This window comes from Ovis canadensis, chromosome 1 (genome assembly GCF_042477335.2).
Source record: "Ovis canadensis isolate MfBH-ARS-UI-01 breed Bighorn chromosome 1, ARS-UI_OviCan_v2, whole genome shotgun sequence".
Lineage (NCBI taxonomy): Eukaryota > Metazoa > Chordata > Mammalia > Artiodactyla > Bovidae > Ovis > Ovis canadensis.
This window is the reverse complement of record NC_091245.1, coordinates 187,773,227-187,793,743: the sequence shown is the minus strand read 5'-3', so window position 1 is coordinate 187,793,743 and position 20,517 is coordinate 187,773,227. Positions and strand designations below refer to the sequence as shown.

General features: G+C 41.5%; 1 protein-coding gene across 6 annotated transcripts in view; it reads right to left on the bottom strand.

The window, feature by feature from the left end:
* Positions 1-20,517, bottom strand: part of CFAP91 (cilia and flagella associated protein 91) — a 135,670-nt gene that overhangs the window by 64,699 nt on the left and 50,454 nt on the right. For all 6 annotated transcript variants that reach the window (XR_011249402.1, XM_069554750.1, XM_069554755.1 and 3 more), the window contains 6 exons: positions 11,111-11,227; positions 8,910-8,981; positions 7,582-7,728; positions 5,346-5,567; positions 1,578-1,726; positions 928-1,019 (listed from right to left, as the gene is read on the bottom strand). Coding sequence is in view for 5 of the 6 variants with exons in the window: in XM_069554750.1 (XP_069410851.1) it covers positions 928-1,019; positions 1,578-1,726; positions 5,346-5,567; positions 7,582-7,728; positions 8,910-8,981; positions 11,111-11,227 (799 nt within the window). In the remaining variant the exon portion in view is untranslated. The remainder of the gene's footprint in view (positions 1-927; positions 1,020-1,577; positions 1,727-5,345; positions 5,568-7,581; positions 7,729-8,909; positions 8,982-11,110; positions 11,228-20,517) is intronic.

Below are 20,517 nucleotides of genomic sequence, written 5' to 3'. Positions count from 1 at the left end.
GCTCGTATTTCACTTAATATTGATCTACTGGTCGCACCCCCTCCCTCTGGGCTCAGGACTATCACTAGTACCCTGAAAGCTCTGGAAGAACATTGTTTCTTTAAAACCCCTTTTTTTTCCTTCTCCTCCTCTACTGAATAAAAGCAGCAATCTTTAAAAACATGCCACTTTTGGCAAATGATAAGTGAGGCTACTTCTACTGAGATGAGCTCTGGCAGGAACAAAAGATATTGTGACTCAGCAGAGCTGTAGAATAGTGTTAGGTCTGTCAGGCTTCCTGCTTTTCAGCACCTGACTTGCACATGCCCTGCCTCCAAAAGGCGGCCACAGTTGGAAAACCCTGCATACTCTCAACATTTGTTTCACGTTGAAAAAATCAAATCACAAAACACAAGCTGATGGTTACCAAAGAGGAACGAGATGGGGGAGGGATAAATTAGGAATATGGGATTAACATATACACACAAGTATATATATAATAAACAAGGATTCGCTGTATAGCACAGGGAACTATATTCAATATCTTGTTAACCTATAGTGGAAAAGAATCAGAAGATTTGTGTGTGTGTATATACATATATAAATAACAATGATTTTGCTATATACCTGAAACTAACATAATATTGTGAATCAACTATTTCAATCAAAAACAAAAACCCCAAAATACACCTCTTCTGAGAACTGTATCTTAAGGTTTGGTTTGAATTTAATGCTTCATCAAACTTATTAGAACCGCACGCATCCATACTGGAGGAGATTATATTTTGCCACTGGACAGCATCAAGGGAACTTGACAAACTTTGAAGATAACTCTGATTCCTCTTCAGAATTTCCCCCATACCTCTGCTCAGTTTTAAATCTCTGTAATATTGAAAATAGCTTCTATCTTTAAAAAGATTATCAAATGAAGCATTTATGTTGACTTACCCTTTTCTTTGACAAAGTCCTTTTGCACCTGTGGGATTAGGAAACTGTAAACCAGCTCGGCCACAATCTCCTCTGACTGAAGCTGAGTGCGACTGAAAAATAAGAACATATTAAAAGCGTTTCCTTTGCTGCCTTGCTTGAGCTGCCGATTGACACTTGGATCCTACTCGCGTGTTAAGGAGCTCCACTGCTCAGCTCCTACGACTGCCTTTTCCTTGAGTGATCTGAAATAGTGCATTCCTGGTGAGTTTCCTTAACTCCATGGAAAATCCAAATTTGTCCTTTACTTCCCCTGCCTCCCAGGAAAGGAGTGTTAAGAGACACAATTTACACATGGAAGCCAAAAACCTTGGGGTGACAGCCAAGTAAAATTGGACATACTCACATTTCTTTCAAGCTTTGTGATATTCTAAAAGTAAGAAATATGAAAGTGATCCAGACTGCAGAGGATAACTGAAAATTCTATTCCCAGCGTGTGGCTCCTGACATACAAAAGTACAGGTCTGCTGGCAGCCGTTAAAACAAAGCATGCTGAAGCATGAGTCAGTTATTTGTTTCTCCTTGGTGGTGAAATCTTAGGCCCTTGAAAAACACACATGAGTAACAGCAAAGGGGCTGTCCATCCCACCATCTGTCCCCTTGGTACACACCGGCTTTCCATTTCATAAGCAATGTCATTGATTTCCTCAGCCATCTTCTCTATTTCCGCCCTGGCTTGTTCTTCTGCAGTGTTCTCTTCAGTGTTCAGTATTATGTCCTCCAGATAGGAAGTTACGGTGCTTTGGTGAACTTTAATCACCTGCAAAAGTCCCAAATACGCCGGCTACTCAGAAAAGGGATGCTACTACCATAAACAAGACAAGAAAAACGCACAAACACTGGCCAAGACTCTTAGCATCCCCATTTCATTTATCCAGTCCACAGTCCCTGCACTGTACGTTCCTTTAGTCCATTTCTCATCCACCTATATCTACCCATTCTGGGCAGACCCTACATATTTGGCTCATTTTAGAATTATGGGTCTCAGTTTGGGGTGGGCAATACAAAACACTGCAAAAAGATCACAGGCTTGACTCAGGAACTCTGTTTTAGGTCCTGGCTTTGTTCTTACAGCAGTGTGACTTGGTCAGGCTACCTAATTGTGGCAGAGACTAAGACTTACGCAACATCCTTTCTCTCCTTCCTCTTAAAGGATTCTTAAAGGGAAAGACCTAGCTTATTTTCTTCTCATTTCTCATTTCATGGGGACAAAATGCAGGAGGCACCAGTCATCTTAAACTGCCGTGAGGGTCACGCCCCAGGGACAGAAAAGCACAAGTCTAGAAGGATTCTGGGTCTCTGATGAACTTTTTTAAACTATCATACCAGTCCTGGACTGCTTCTTTTGAAAGCTTTCTGAAATTGTGAAATAGAATATACATTTAGAAAAGTGCACAGCACACAAATGTACAGTGTAATGAATTCTGGTCAAGCCACTGGTAGTAGCCCAGAGGCCACAGTGGGTTCCATCTGACCACAGCTCCTTTCCATTCTCATGAGTTTATGGTAGACTTCATTTTCTTTAGAGTTTTGCTCCTTAAGATTTCAGTCATAAATAATACAATTTCGTTTTGCCTGTTTGATAGGTAGATACCCAGGAAGCATCACAAACATCAAGGGTGGCATACTTTGTTCTCTATGTAGTCTCAATAGATTTTGAGCTTTGGGGGATAAGAGTGCTTTCTATTTAATGTCTAAATATTTCTTTATATCTGAGATAATGCTTGGGACTCAGTAACAACTTAGTACCTGTATCTTGACTGGCACTGCAGCAGGACTCTGAATATGACATGTCTACTGTGTATCTACCCGTGAAATACCAAGTCCATATCCTTGAATCCCTGTGGCTCCCTATGGGAGAGACCCAGGGACCACAGTTCAATATGGTATCAACCAACAAACCAACATATATTTTCTCAATGCCTGTTCTGTACAGAGGGCTACGCTGGTGCTGCGGAAGGCACAAAGGGATATACAACATGGCTGCTACCATGGAGACCACAATCTTATTCAGGAGACAAGTCACACCTAGAATGGAACAATGAGACAGTTGAGTCTTGTTCAGAGGTGGGAAGTTTAATGTGGTCTACTTCTAACAATAAATGTACTTGTGTGTTTACATGCATCTCTATAAATGTGTGTGTGTGGACACATTTGTGCTTGTATGTGCATAAGTGAGTAAAGGAAACGCTCGGGTGGCTGTGTGTGTGTCTATACGTTCCTCCACATCTTTGCTAATACTGTGCTCACGGGATCATGTTTGTGAATGTGTCTTCATGTATGGACATGAAGTGTATATGCATTTAAATATGAGTCTATGACTATATTTCTCGATATATGTTATTTTTCTGGAAATTTACTAATGTGTACATTTCTAGTTTTTGGTATACTTATGTGCATGCAAGTATATTTATCTAGAAAAGGATCATATGATGGAAGATAGGGAATTTAAATGATGCATGGGGGCGTCCCTGGATGGATACATTCTTTACATAAACGATCCTTAAATCAGGCCAGAAGGGTCATTTTAACCCTTTCATGCCCCTCCCAGACGTGCTGACATTTCCTGGGGCTGTTCCCATCTAAAAGACACCTTCCTAGAAGTCTTTGACTAGTATCTTCCTCTTTGTATTTCTGAGTATAGTAGTTCCTTTGTCTCTCTCCTTTTATTCTCACTCCCAACTGGTTCTTCCCATCCCAGCTGGTTTTTCCTTAGTGATTTCAGTAGGGGATAGTATGCTCCTGTTTGCTAAAAATTGCTAAATCTCAGTAATCCTATTTAAAGAAAAGCTGTTAGGATGACAGGAAACTAGAATACGAATTATTATTATAGGCTGTTTGACACCAGAAATGATCCTCCACTCCAATTAAAAACTTGGGGAGGGAGAGGGGAGGGGGGTTCAGGATGGGGAACGTGTGTACACCCATGGCGGACTCATGTTGATGTATGGCAAAACCAATATAACACTGTTAAGTAAAAAAAAAAAAAGCTGAACTTGACAATATACAACCTACAAGTTTTTAAGCTGTACAGAAGATGGAAAATCTTTAATTTTAATCAATTTTTTAATTAGAAAAAACAGCAAATACTATTTATGAATCAATCCTAATTCCCTGGGAATTGGGTAAATCCTTAAGATCACAGATCAAATAAAACCTCCAGTTGACATAGCATTATTTTTTCTTACCCGAGGAGCTCAAAAGTAGTATCCATATTTACAATTCAGATAGCCTCCTGGACAGGAATTTTTTTTTTTATTTTTAATTGGCACTTTTTAAAAAAGGTTGGCACTTTCCGTCTTTCCCATCTGGCCCAAGGGAGACTCACACAGTCTTTGCTTTGACATATTCTGGGTGTGCTGGCTGCCCACGCAGCCTCTTCTGTGCTCAAACCCCTCAGCCTGCCCAGCTTCCACCTCTGCATTCCTGGGGGTCAGACACTCTAACTGAAAGAACACACATCAAGCTCCCCAAGAAAGGGGACATGCACTCCCCAGACTCTAGGTGTGATATGGGGGGGCGGGTATTAGTCACAGCACAGCTCCCCTTAAAGAAATCTTCCTCACAAATTCCCTCCAATTTTATCACTTGAGCTTTTGCATTCTTGATGAGGGCAAGAGTGCTTTGAGATATTATTGATTCCTCAAATTTCCTCTGAGTTTGCATCTGGGTCAGTCTGGAATTTCACATCCACTGGGACTTGGTCAGAATTCTAATTTACCAGCCTGGCATTCCTAACTCCCACGTTTGTATCTTTAGTCAAAAAAATCTCTTCTAAATTCCATCTGATATATTCATTTGCTGAAATGACACCTCTACCAAGATGTCTCAACCTAATGTAAATCAAACTCCTGATTCCACCCCTGCCCCAAACCTATTCTGCCCTCAGCTTTCCTGCCTCGGAAAACAACCGTCATCTCCCTACTCACAGACACGGGAAACTGGACTTTATACTTGACTTCACCCTATTTCTCACTCTGCTCTAAGTTAGTTCATCAGCCTCCTTTCAAGTCCCTTATTTCCACCCTGTCCTCCCTCCAACCTGTTCATACAACAAGTACCCCCAATGACCTCTGTAAAAATGTGTCACTGGGCCCCACTTGTTTCCCGCATGAAACACCACACAAAACACCATCTTTTCTTATTCTACCCTTATTTGCATGTTATATAGGATTTAAGCTCCAGGAGAGAAGGGGCCATGCCTGGTATTTCCCTCCAAAGTATCCCACAATGCCTTTACATACTGCTGGGCATATCCTAGGAACCCAATATATTATCTGTTGAAGACAATTAAGAAATGAAAGCCATCTCCTATCTTGAGGTTCCTTGGGTTTGACTCAGCTCCTTATAAACGGCTTCCTTACGACGTCCCCACTTGCCTCCTTAAATATCTGGTCCTCCTCCTGCAGGCGCCTCTGCTCCACCTGGCGCCGGCCGCTCTCTTCAGCTTCGCGCATCCGGCGCTGCCGCTCGGCCAGCATGGCCAGGGCGTGGACCCGCCTCTCCTCCTGCAGTCTCACCAGCTCTTTGGACAGGAAGTCAAACATGTCTGCCAGCACCCTTCCTTCCAGTCCAGCCAAGTGGTTTTCAACCAGCGACACCTTAAAAATAATAATATGACTATGAGGATACAGATTCCACTAAGAAGTGTGATTCATCAGGAGGGATGCTGGATTACCCTCGGCAGGCACTTCCCTTTCAGGACGCAATGGTTTTACTAGGAAAACTTACGATACAAACTTAGACTTGAGAAAGCGGATTGTTCAGCAATGGATGATCGTTTAGCAAAACATTAGTTAGCATCCACACAATTTTTTTTTTCCTTTCAATTTTATCCAGAAGGTAAAGTGCTTATGTCTCCCCAGACATGAAGGGAAATGTCAAGGTTTTGATTAAAAGATAATATTGGAGTTCAAAAAAATAGAATCTCCTAGAAATTCACTCATGATACCTTTTAATTTTTCAATGCTTGGTCCTTTAACACCAAGTTTTCAAGCTTTTCAGTAACATGAAAGTAGAAAACCTTGGTACTTTTTATTAATTTAAGTAACTTCAAAGTCATTAAGAACTGCCTTTGAAACAGAGTAGGAAATAAGCCTACATGTCTATGTAGTCACTGAGGTAGCTGGGGCCCAGAGTTCCTGGCCAGGAATAAGCCACTGTGTTTATTTATGGATCCCTCTGTCCTGGCTTTGGCACAATGAGAATAAAAGTGTTTAAGAAGCCTGTACTGTGTTCCTGCTCCTAGCCTCAGTGGTAAGGGGGAAAGGCTCTTCTCCCAGACACTTGCTGCTCTCACACTGACGATTCCCCTTGATATAAGAGAGGGAGAAAATGAGAGGATCAGAGCTGCTATAGGTACGCGAGACGCCCACTGCCCCAGATGCCCGCATCCCACAGGCGTAGCCAGGAGCAGCCGAAGGTAAACAGGGCGCGTCTGTGGCTATGTGACAGCTCTTCCCATTAATTCCTCTCTTAGCTCTTAGCCGTCATCATGTCTATCAGTCAAGTATTTATCCACTCAATGGGATAGATGAATTAAAAACTCTGGATTGTCTTAGCTATAGCCGCTCAAGTCTATAATCAGAAACCTTGAAGGGGCCAAAGCGGGCATTCTTGCATCCAGGTCCTGGGCATTCCACTGCCTGAGCATTCTGCTCTCTCTCTGAACAGATGTGCAGCTCGTTTCCATCATATCCAGGGCTCCAGGGCCCCCAGATTCAGAGACTCCAGTGACTACATTCTCCTCTTCCTTCTCTGGTCCCTTGGCTGGGTCTCACCATCTGTGGCTTTCTTCTTCCCTCCCCTAAACCAGCCCCCATCACTCAGAGAGCACTCTCAGCCCTGCTGTCGCATGAAGGGAGCACAGGGATGCTCGCTTCAGAGCTGCTGACCATTTGTGCCCAGTTCACAGCACCAGAGCTGTGTCACTAAAGGTGGGTAATATTAACTTTGCTGTACGTCTACTTCCTTACAACACGTTGCAAATTGATTCTTTTCACATTGATTTACAGATAAGTGGGAGAGACAGTAAAAGTATACCTCCACTTTAGTCAATGTTAAATACTGTGTATATATACACAAACACCAGCAGAAAGTAGGAAACACATTTCCAGTTGTTGGGTTAGACCTGCAATCACCAGCTACTGTCAGTCACACAGAGCTCAGAAAACCTGAGGAAAGTCACAGAATAACATATTAATATATTTAATGTGCAGTTTAAGGAGCATGAGCTATGTACAGCTCCAAAACTCATACATGAGTGTGGACAGTTTTTAAAATCTCATTTCTCACTTTTTCTTATTGCTTTCAGTATTTATTCATTCTACTTAGCTTCCACTGAAATGTAATAGAGTCACTAAATAGTTAAGAAAAATTGGAAAAGAAAACCTTTTAAAACAGTGAAGCTTTTTTCCTTTCCTTTTTGCGAATTAAAAAAAAAGAAAAGCATATTCAACTCAGGGAGGATACAGTCCATTCAAATTGTGGACTGTCGTACCACTGGTGAAAAATGCTGGGATTGTGGGGGGTGTTTCTTCTACATCACCTCATCTGTTGTTTGCACAGTAATAAAAATCAAGGGTGAAAATGGGAGAAGAAAGGAGAGGAAAGAACCTTGTGCTCGTGCAAGTTCCTCTGCCGCTGCAGGGCCAGGGTCACCTGCTTCTCCGCTTTCTTCACCAGCCTGTCATCTTCTTGCAGTGCGTGGCTGGTGCGCAGCTCCTGGATCAACTCCAGTCGTTTCTCTTTCCCTTCAAACATCTGTATCAAATCAAATCAGAGACCCACAAATCAGCATTGCCAGTGCAAGCACGAGGCCTTGCAGGCAGTGACCGGTGAGGCGCTCATGAACCGCGGGTTCTGCTCCACCATTCAGGGCCATGCACCAGGTGTATGCCACCGAGCCAGGCGTCAGCCCTGTTTTCTAAAGCTCCTTCAGCTATTCAGGCAGACAGGAACTCAACTATCAGGTAACCGTTGACTGAATTTCTTAAAATGCCTCTCAAAGACAAGGTGACACTTCTAGGGTCATGTTAAGAAACTGGAACCTTCCCTTCGTTTCCTGGCTCTTCCCCTAAGAAGCCTGGGGGGTATTTTTCATTGTCATTTTTCTTTTCTGAGAGATCTGCTCCTGGTCTGGAACACACAACCTGCTGTCTGAACTTCACTGCGGCGTTTCTCCTGCAGAAATACTGGCAGGACGGGGAATAGCGGTGAACACAAGACGCTCATCCAGCCTCCCTGGACTGACTCACCATAACTGAGTCTCTTAAGTTATAGCTGTCTGGGGAAGAAAAAATGTTTTAGCTGAGGCTTTACAATAGTCCCTTTTTAAACTTAAGAAGCACAATGATCTGACTAAGGCTTTACGGTCAGGAAGACCAGAGTTGAATTTGCTGGCACTTAACATAATCTCATTCAGGCTCGTATTACTCACCTATAAAATGGGTAATTGATAGAAAAAAAAATATGCTGATATATGTAGAGCAAAGAATATATAATGTGAGCATACACTAAGAGTTCAAAACTATAGTTATTTATTTACTTAGCTATTTCATTTATTATTCATGCATTGCTAGCTAATATACAAGCTCAGATTATTATGACTGTGGAAAATTAGAGAATCCACTTAGTTTGCAATGCTTAATAGTCAAAATTCATGTATGAAAACTGCTGGATTCAGCAGTTCCATGGACGACACTAGCTTCACACTGCTTTGGTTACACACAGGAAACAGCAGGCGGCTCCTTTCTTTCCTTGATACTGTGCCACTCACTTGGGCCAGCTATGGCAGGAAAAGGGAAAGAGCAGGTAACTCAACAGCATCGTTCCACAGGACAGGAGGGTGTGGGAGGCAATTCACCCCAAGGAAACAAGCACAGGTGCACTCTGTGAATCTGGCTTCAAAGGAGAAGAACAGGACCAGGGTCCACCCTACACACCATGTTTTGAACAACTCTGCCCCGGAGCAACTTTTGAAGGTAGATCACAGCCATTTCTATATCTTCTTCTTCCTAAAAAAACAAAGAGAGAATGAAGCAGCTTGAGAACTGCAGCAGTTGGCATCAAATACTTTTTTGAAGATTTATATCTAGCAAAAAAGCTAGACACCAGAAGGATTTAAAGAGAAGCAAAAAATCACCCTTCTTTGAACATATAGGACTTTAAACATGACATTAAAGTATTGTCAAAATTCACTATATTTTTCATGATAAGATATCATTGGTAAATTATATCAAAAGCAAAAAATTCACCCACTGTCATGCTATCCTTACAAGTTAAGCCATTTTCATTTTTTCTATATTCCTTTCCAACAAAATCTTTCTTGAAGCAGTACGTATTGTTAATAACAACCCTTTTGCAATAGTTTTTTTTTTTTTCATGTTTAATCATGAGTAGACAAAGAATGCAGGCTTCCCTGGTGGGTCAGTGGTAAAGAATCTACCTGTCAATGCAGGAGATGTAGGAGACAAGGGTTTGATCCCTGGGAGAAGGGAGAAGATCCCCTGGAGAAGGAGACGGCAACCCTCTCCAGTATTCTTGTCAGAGAAATCCCATGAACAGAGGAGCCTGGCAGGCTACAGTCCATGGAGTTGAAAAGGTCAGACACAACTTAGTGATTGAGCATGAACATGAGACAAAGAATGCAGATGGGGTACATTGGAGTCAAAAATGAGGTGCTTTTCACAAGACTTTAGCTAAACTGGTAAAATCAGAATATAATGGACAAAATCAGCAATCTACAAAAGTCACCTTAAATAAGTATGTGTACAGGCAAAAAGAGCAGAGTCTACAAATTAAAGCCCCTCTGAATGCAAAAGACATCAATAGTGGAATCAATGGCATTAACACTTGTGAAAGACATGTTCACCACAGGCAGTAGTCAGCACAAAGTCTAGAAAAGAGGATGCTGTCCGAAGTGCATTGTGGCCAGTCAGCAGGAACATTCCCACCCCTCCAGAGATCTCAGAGCCATTGGAGGTGCTAGTGAGGTCTCCCATCAACTCCCCCACTCTGGCAAAGCACAACCTTATGTGCAGTTTGGCTTTGTGTGAGAATGTCCCTGTGTTGGGAGAGAACAAGCTGACTTCCCGAGAGCAACATCCTGATATACCAGGCAGTTATAATTCTCTCGGTAAAGTATGTTGTTGTTGTTCAGTTGCTAAGTTGTGTCAACTCTTTGCAATCCCAGGGACTGCAGGATGCCAGGCTCCCGTCCTTCACCATCTCCCGAAGTTTGCTCAGACTCATGTCCAGTGAGTTGGTGATGCTATCTAACTATCTCATCCTTTGCTGCCCCCTTCTCCTTTTGGCTGCAATCTTCCCGACATCAGGGTCTTTCCCAGTGACTTCGCTCTTTGCATCAGGTGGCCAAAGTATTGGAGTTTTAACTTTAGCATCAGTCCTTCCAATGACTATTCAGAGTTGATTTCCTTTAGGACAGACAGGTTTGATCTCTGTGCAGTCCAAGGGACTCTCAAGAGTCTTTTCCAGCACCATAGTGCAAAAGCATCAATTCTTCAGTGCTCAACCTTCTTTATGGTCTAACTTTCACATCTGTACATGACTACTAGAAAAACCATAGCTTTGACTATAAATAACAAACTTGCAAATTTGTGGCATCTCCAGCAGTTTCTTGTGAGTTTTCTGAGTCAGTCCTTTAAACCCTAATCAACTCTGGAAATGCTGACTAAACTGAGTGTGGGGGCCCTGAGAAGGTAAGGCACAGCCCTGGAGTCAGAGTGAGCTCTCTGGCCAGTCTTAACCCAGAAGCTGGCCTGTCTTGATGATTCCTTGCTAATTCCAGCTATCATCAACCACTTCATGTGGGAATACAGTTACAGTATCTGATCATCATTCCATCTTCTTGTTCGACATACATCAGGATTACCTTCTGATGCCTATTTTTCTTAGGAAGATTTCATTCTTTGTGTTTTTATTCTTGAAAAGGACTGGATTTAGATTTCATTTTGCTTTTTTTTTTCCTGTGTGCATTTTAAATGTAAGGATAAAGGAAATGTAATTCAGATCTTGGGAAATGAACATGGTTATATTAGGTTTGTTTTTAACCCAAACTATCTGGAGAACAAACAAATAGCGAAGCTGAATTTAGCTTTTCAAATTAAAAAAGCCTCAAACTTACATTGGAACTCATCTCCAGGGTTGGAGTTGGAAGTCGAGGTTGAGGTACTGGCTTTCTTTGAAGAAAACGCATAGGTTTCTTTGCTTCGAAATCCTTATTCTTCTTTTCCAACAGTGCCTGAAATAACACCAGTGTCTGACAATGATATGTCAATATATGTTCATCAACTGTAACAAGAGTACTGCTCTGGTGGTGGATATTGATAATGGGGAAGGTTATACATATGTGGGAATAAAAAAGTATCTCTACCTTCCTCTTAATTTAGCTGTGAATCTAAAATTGCTCTGAAAAGTGAAGTCTTAAAAAAAAAAATCAGTGTCATTGCTTACATTTGTATTTTTTCCTACTACCAGATCAGTCAGAAACAATCTTCTCTACAGCCATGCTAGGACAGTTTGAGAAAGTACAAACCAGGGTGCACCTATGATATTCCATGAGTAAGTTAACCACTAAACAAACATGAAACATTCTGGATGCATCCATTTTAATGAAACGTTTTAGAGACTTTTAAAATGTTTTTGAGTTTTTAAAAGGTTCTATGATGTATGTATGCAAGCAAATCCCCCAACTTCTGTTCTTGCACATAAGCTAATCTGCTGTTTTAAATGACTTGCCTGGGGCAATAGAAAATTGTCCTGTGCAGTGTCTGACTAAAACATAGAGTATATTTTATTGTTATGGGGGAAATGAAGAGTATTAATTGGCAATTGTCTTCAAGTGAAGACAGCTTGACTTTGGGCTTGAAGCCAAGCACATCAAGATTTTTAAATCTGGTTCCTTGTGAAAGAATGTTTCTATTCCAACATGCATTTTATATATATATATATATATATATATATATATATATATATATATATATATATATATATACACACACACATTTTACTTTGGATCATCAAAAAATCCTGACAGAATTATACATAAGGTTTTGTTCATTGGTTCCATTTTCAGACATAGGGGGATGTTTTTAGCTTAAAAGTATCAAAAAATGTGATCTCTGTGATTTTAAATTTTAAAACCACACTTTAATTACTTTTTCATCATTTAATAATTTTTACACTATTTTTCCACAAAAACATAAATAAGTGACAAAACAAACACTAAGTTAAGAGTTAAGATTTATAAAAAATATGCTAATTATGAGTAAAATTTGGAGCCACATCCAATTACCATGGCTGTAATGGAGGCTCTGAGTTTCTTGAAAATAAATCTGATGGCAAATATATATATATAACAGCTCTATAATAGCCCAAACTACTGGATCAACAGGAAGCAGCAGTGGTTTAAAAGTAGAGTTGACCCTTGAATGACATAGGTTTGAACTGCATGGATCCACTTATATACAGATTTTTTTTCAATAAATATATTGGAAAATTTTTTGGAGATTTTTGACAATTTGAAGAAACTTCCATATGAACCACACAGCCCAGAAATATAGAAAAAGTCAGGTATGTCATGAATGCATAAAATATTTGTAGCTATTATTCTGTGTTATCCCTTTGTTGTTGTTCAGTCGCTAAGTCATGTCTGACTCTTTGCAACCCCATGGACTGCATCACACCAGGTTTCCCTGTCTTTCACCATCTCCTAGAGATTGCTCAAACTCTTGTGCATTGAGTCATTGTTGCCATCCAACCATCTTATCCTCTGTTACCCCCTTCTCCTCCTGCCCTCAATCTTTCCCAAGACTACACACAAATCTATTATAAAAAGTTAAAGTTTATTGAACTTATGCACACAGACACTTACAGACCATACATGATGCCATTCAAAGTCAAGAGAAATGTAAACAAAGATGCAATATTAAATGATAACTGCACAAAGCTGTAGGACATACTATACTACTATAATAAATTCATAACTAACTCCTGTTGCTTTTGCTATGAACTTAAGTGTCGTGACAAACCTAGAGGCATTAAAAAGTAGAGACAGATGAATGGATAAGAAAGCTGTGGTACATATACACAATGGAGTATTACTCAGCCGTTAAAAAGAATTCATTTGAATCAGTTCTGATGAGATGGATGAAACTGGAGCCAATTATACAGAGTGAAGTAAGCCAGAAAGAAAAACACCAATACAGTATACTAACACATATATATGGAATTTAGGAAGATGGCAATGACGACCCTGTATGCAAGACAGGAAAAAAGACACAGAGGTGTATAACGGACTTTTGCACTCAGAGTGAGAGGGAGAGGGTGGGATGATTTGGGAGAATGGGAATTCTAACATGTATACTATCATGTAAGAATTGAATCGCCAGTCCATGTCTGACGTAGGGTGCAGCATGCTTGGGTCTGATGCATGGGGATAACCCAGAGAGATGTTGTGGGGAGGGAGGTGGGAGGGGAGGGTCATGTTTGGGAACGCATGTAAGAATTAAAGATTTTAAAATTAAAAAAAATAAAAAATAAAAAATAAAACAAAAAAATAATAATAAAAGAAAGCCTACATCTAAAAAAAAAAAAAAAAAAAGCAGAGACATTACTTTGCCTTCAAAGGTCCATATAGTCACAGCTATGGCTTTTCCAGTAGTCAAGTATGGATGTGAGAGTCAGACCATAAAGAAGGCTGAGTGCTGAAGAATTGATGCTTTTGAATTGCGGTGCTGGAGAAGACACTTGAAGAGTCCCTGGAACAGCAAGGAGATCAAGCCAGTCAATCCTAAAAGAAATCAACCCTGAATATTCACTGGAAGGACTGAGACTGAGGCTAAAGCTTCAATACTTTGGTCACCTGATATGAAGAGCTGACTCACTGGAAAAGACCCTGATGTTGGGAAAGACTGAAGGCAGAGGAGAAGGGGACGATAGAGGACAAGATGGTTGGATGGCATCACCAATTCAATGGACATGAGTTTGAGCAAGCTCCAGGAGATGGTGAAGGACAGGGAAACCTGGTGTTCTGCAGTCTATGGAGTCACAAAGAGTCGGACATGACTGAGCGACTGAACAACAAGCATTGTGAGTGTCCACTTAAAATGTAAGGTGATGCCAAGCATCTGAAGGAGAAATTCGTCTCTGCAATAACCTGCATGTCATGGTAGCAAGTGATCTCTAGCAGTTCTTGTATATTTTTTCACTGTGTTTAGTGCAATACCATAAACCTTGAATAACAATATGGGACCCATATGAAATGCCACTAGTGATGCTGGGTTTGCTCCCAAGAAGGAGAGAAAAGTCATGATATTAACAAGAAAAAGGTGAAGTGCTTTATATTCACCATAAATGGAGGTTTGCAGCCGCAGTTCCCCACCATTTCAGGATAAATGAATCTAGTGTTAGGACCACTGTGAAAAAAGAAAAGGAAATTCAAGAAGCCATGGTTACAAGCAGATTGAAAACCTTGCACCATTTGCAAAACACCTTATCTCATGTTGAAAATGAAGCTTTCATGTGGATGCAGGATTGCTATAAGAAAGGCACACTTGGACTTCCCTGGTGGTTCGGTGGGTTAAGAATCTGCCTGCCAGTACAGGGATTATAGGTTCAATCCCTGGTCCAAGAAGATTCCACCTGCCATCGAACAACTAAGCCCACGTGCCGCAACTACTGACACCCATGTGCTCTAGAGCCCGTGCTCTGCAACAAGAGAAGCCGCTGCAATGAGAGGCCTGCACACTTCAACCAGAGAGTAGCCCACTGGCTACAACTGGAGAAATGCAAAACAAAGACCGGCACAGTCAAAAGTAAAGGACAGAGCATAATTTGATGAGCTTTGGGGGGGATAAAAGAAAGGCACACCTATAGACTCTAATATGATTCAAAAGAGCTTACCAGATGCCACTAGTGGTAAAGAATACGCCTGCCAATGCAAGAGATGTGGGTTCAATCCCTGGGTTGGGAAATCCCCTAGAGTAGGAAATGGCAACCCATTCCAGTATTCTTGCCTGGGAAATTCCTGGACAGAGAAGTATGGTAGGCTATATTCCATGGGTAGCACAGAGTTAGACATGATTGAGCATGCACGTGCACACACACATGATTAAAATAAAATTGAAGTCATTATATGAGAACTTTAAGTACAAGGAAGGTGAGGATCTAAAGCTGGAGAATTTAATGTCAGCAAAGGATGGTTTGATAATTTTCTAAAGAGGTTTGGCTTAAACCAAGGTAACAGAAGTAGCTTCTGCTGACCAAAAGGCAGAAGATTCCCAGACACCATTAAGAAAATCATGGAGGGGAAAGAATATCTTCCTGAACAGGTTTTTAATGCTGATGAAAGTACCCTGCTCTGGGGGAAAATGCCACAAAAGATACTTTTTAGTAAGGAGGAGAAGTAAGCACCAGGATTCAAGGCAGGAGAGGAAATGCTAACTCTGTTTTGTGCAAATGCAGTTAGGTTATGATCAGAACTGCCTTATCTACAAAGCTGCTAAGACCCCAGCCTTGAAGGGAAAATCACAATCACCAGTTGCCAATCTTCTAGCTGTAAAAGAAAGCCTGGACAGGTTCCAGGTTTCTGGATTGGTTCCATTTATTAATGTGTTGTTCCTAAAGTCAGGAAGTACCTTGCCAAAAAAGAACTGCCTCTTAAAGTTCTTTAGATATTGGACAATGTCCCTGTTGACGTTCATTGTTTTTCAGTCACTAAGTCATGTCCAACTCTGCAACCCCATGAACTACAGACACCAGGCGTCCCTGTCCTTCACCATATCCCAGAGTTTGCTCAAATTTATGTCCATTGAGTCAGTGATGCCATTCAACCATCTCATCCTCTGTTGTCCCCTTCTCCTTTGCCTTCAATCTTTCCCAGCATCAAGGTCTTTTCCAATGAGTCAGTTCTTCACATCAGGTAGCCAAAGTATTGGAGCTTCAGCCTCAGCATCAGTCCTTCCAAAGAATATTCAGGGTTGATTTCCTTTAGAATCAACTGGTTTGATCTCCTTGCAGCCCAAGGGACTCTCAAGAGTCTCCTCCAGCACCACAGTTCAAAAGCACCAATTATTTGGCACTCAGCTTTCTTTATAGTTCAACTCTCACATCCATACATGACCAATGGAAAAACCATACTTTGACTCAACAGAGTCAAAAGTCTGAGTTTTTTGGGGAGAAAAGAAAGGCACATCTATAGACTCTAATATGATTCAAAAGAGCTTACCAGATGCCACCAGTGCTAAAGAATATGCCTGCCAATGCAAGAGATGTGGGTTCAATCCTTGGGTTGGGAAATCCTCAAAGGATTTGTCAGCAAAGTTATATCTCTGCTTTTTAATACGCTGTCTTGGATTGTCATAGCTTTTCTTCCAAGGAGCAAGCATCTTTTAATTTCATGGCTGTAGTCACCATCGGCAGTGATTTTGGAGCCCAAGAAAATAGTCTGTACTGTTTTCATTTTTACCCCATCTATTTGCCATGAAAGTGATGGGACCAGAAGCCATAATCTTAATATTTTGAATGTTGATTTTTAAGTCAGTATTTATACTTTCCTCTTTCACCTTCATCACCTTCATCTTTTTCTTTCATCAAGAGGCTCTTCAGTTCCTCTTTGCTTTGTGCCATCAGGGTTGTGTCATCTGCATATCTGAGGTTATTGATATTTCTCCCAGCAATCTTGATTCCAGCTTGAGCTCCATCCAGCCCAGCATTTCACATGATATACTCTCCATATAAGTTAAATAAGCAGGGTGACAATATACAGCCTTGATGTACTCCTTTCCCAATTTGAAACTAGTCTGTTGTTCCATGTCCAGTTCTAACTGTTGACCTGCATACAGATTTCTCAGGAAGGCAGGTCAGGTGGTCTGGTATTCTCATCTTTTGAAGAATTTTCCACAGTTTGTTGTGATCCACACCGTCAAAACCTTAAGCATAATCAACAAAGCAGAAACAGATGTTTTTTTCTGGAATTCTCTTGCTTTTTCTGTGATCCAATGGATGTTGGCAATTTGATCTCTGGTTTCTCTGCCTTTTCTAAATCCAGCAGCTTGTACATCTGGAAATTCTTGGTTCACATACTGTTGAAGCCTAGCTTGAAAGAGTTTAAGCATTACTTTGCTAGCATGTGAAATGAACACAGCTGTATGGTAGTTTAAACATTCTTTGACTCTACCCTTCTTTGGGGTTGGAATGAAAACTGACCTTGTTTAGTCCTGTGGCCACTGATAAGTTTTCCAAATTTGGTGGCATATTGATACAGTGCTTTAATAGCATCATCTTTTAAGATTTGAAATAGCTCAGCTGGAATTCAATCACCTCCATTAGCTTTGTTTGTAGTAACACTTCCTAATAAGGCCCACTTGACTTCACACTCCAGGATGTCTGGCTCTAGGTCTGTGACTACATCATTGTGGTTATCTGGGTCATTAAGACCTTTTTTGGTACAGTTCTGGGTATTCTTAACACCTCTTCTTAATGTCTTCTGTTTCTGTTTGGTCCTTACCATGTCTGTCCTTTATTGCGCCCATCATTGTATGAAATGTATCTCTGATTTTCTTGAAGGGATATCTAGTCTTTCCCATTCTATCATTTTCCTCCATATCTTTGCATTGTTAAGAAAGCTTTCTTACCTCTCCTTGCTATTCTTTGGAAATCTTCATTCAGATGGACATATCTTTTCCTTTCTCATCTCTTCTTTTCTCAGCTATCTGTAAGGCCTCCTCAGACAACCACTGTGCCTTCTTGCATTTCTTTTTCTTGGGGATGGTTTTGATCACTGCCTCACATACAGTGTTATAAACCTCCATCCACAGTTCTTCAGGGACTCTATCAGATATAATCCCTTGAGTCTATTTGTTATTTCCACTGTATAATCATTAGGGATTTGATTTAGGTCATACCTGGCCATTCAGAATCCCATGAGTTCAACAACAAAGGCATCAAAGTGATCTACTTGCCCCTGAACACCATGGCTGTAATTCAGCCTCTAGATCAGTGGGCCATAAGGACCTTTAAGGCTTGTTACACATGGTACTTTATGGAAAGGATTATTTATTAAAGGATTATTAATGCAGACACCATGCAAGTCTGCCATTGAAGATGCCATCACTGTTACAGAAAAAGTTGTAAAAGTCAATAAGCCCCAAACAATGAATTCCTGCTGGAGAAAACTGTGTTCAGATTTTATGCATGACTTCACAGGATTTATGACAAAGCCATTCAAGGAAATCACGAAAGAGATTCTGGAGTTGGCTAAACAGGTGGTGGTGGGGGTGAAGGGTTTCAAGACATGGATCTGAGTGCCAAAGAATTGGTGCTTTTGAACTGTGGTGCTAGAGAAGGCTTGAGAGTCTCCTGGACAGCAAGTGGATCAAACCAGGAACCTAAAGGAAATCAACCCTGAATATTCATTGGAAGGGCTGGTGCTGAAGCTGAAGCTCCAATACTTAGGCCACCTGATGTGAAGAGCTGACTTACTGGAAAAGACCCTGATGCTGGGAAAGACTAAGTGGAGAAGGAGGTGACGAGGATGAGATGGTTGGATGGCATCACTGACTCAATGGACATGAGTTTGAGCAAACTTGGGAAGACAGTGAAGGACAGGGGAGCCTCACAGACTGCAGTTCATGGGGGTCGCAGAGTCAGACACAACTTAGTGACTGAACAACAACAGAAGGATACCACACCAGAGGAATGAACAGAAGATGACCTGATGGAGGGGACTGCTTCCAAATGAGGGCCACACAGTGAGGAAGAGCGTGTAGAAGAACCAGCGACAGGAAACAACTGATGGATGACCAGGGAGAGCAATTTTGATTACTCAAGGCTGCACGAGACTTCATGTAAGACACAGACCCTTCTATGTTCAGTGCTATGGCACTGAAACAAAAAGCAAATGATGAAAGAAGGATTGGTACCGTATAGAAACATTTTTGGAGAAATGAAAAACCAAAAAAGTCAGACAGCAATTAAATGTATTTCTGTAAAGTTACACTGGGTGTGCCTACCTCTCTGGCCTCCCCTTCCACCTCCTCTATCTCTTCCATCTCTGCCTCCTCTGAGACAGCAAGACCAACCTCTCATCTTCCTCATCCTCAGTCTATTCAACACGGAGACCACAAAGATGAAGACCTTTATTGTGATCCACTTCCATCTAATGAACGGTAAATAATCACCATGCCATACAGTTAATAAATTTATCTGTTATGCACACGTGCAACTGTCTCTGTGTAAAAATCGAATAACTATACATTTTCATGTCATCATGATCACCTAAGTATTTATCATATGGAGCATCGTGCCCAAGACTTGTATTAAATTCAGTGAAATAAGGCCAAACAAGGAAGCTGTGCTACAGATTTCAATTGAAAAAAGTTTCAAGAAGGAAAGAATCACCAGTCATATACTACAGAGATCTGACTGCTGTGTGGGAGCTAGCAATGCAGAGGGCACTGCTGGACAACAGCAGACTCACTGGAGAGTCTGTTTTAAAGTCTAATTTGTCCGAAGAAAGAGATCAAGATGGTGGAGTGGGACACAGAACTCACTTCCTCCACTGAGTATATCAAAAATATATTTCATTTTTCCAAAAACTGTTCTACAAATACACATGTGGAACAATTCTCAGTGAAAACTACCTGGAGACTCACGGACTCTTGCACAAACACAGCTGTAAGACCTATACTGAATTGGGCAGAAAGAAAAGAGAAGTGATTAAGGCAAGATTTCCCAGGGGATTCAGAAGAGGAGGAGGTTAACACAGGCAGAGATCTTCCCAAGAGAGTGAGCAGTTTGAGTCACATATTGGGCATCCCAGCCCTGGGGTCTGACACAGGGATGACAAGTCTCCTTGGCTGGTTAGAGAGCCAGTGGGAGTAACAGGAGGACTGTAGGAAGCCTGGACTCTGCTTGTAAAGAGCACATGCATGCTTGATTGCTCATAAAGCAGAACAAAGAGGGTGGGCTGAAAATCGCATGGGTGGCTGGTTGGTTTCTCATGAATGCCTTGGCATGCAGACCAGCCTGAGCCAAGAGAACACTCCAGCCCTCTTGGGAACTTGGCTGTGAGATACAGAAGTGGTTCAACATAAAGCAGCATCTGAACACGGTGGGGGGACAGCCATCTCTGGTGCTTACAGAGGCAGGGCAGCAGGGATAGTCCAGATCTCTGGTCCTAGTGGGGCCACTATGGCCTGTGCCAAGGTTTGCACTTTAATCCATGCCAACTACCCCCGCCACCCCCCTTGCTTCAGCATTGTTTTCATCTGGGGCAAGCATGTCAGAGCTGAGAAGGGGGAGAGTGTACACTTGGAAGGAATGAAGCCAGCTTTGACCCGATCCTCAGGGCTTCTGCTACAACATGGTATAGGAGTTAACCCTCAACAGGGCAGTATGGCCACCAAGCAGAAGGGAAACTTTGTCTTACAACTGGCTTCAGCCCTAGCACCTCCACCTCTAGCCTCACCTCCTACCAAGGGATAGATGCCAACATGCCCTGAGAAAACATCGCTTGAGTTCATGTCAAAC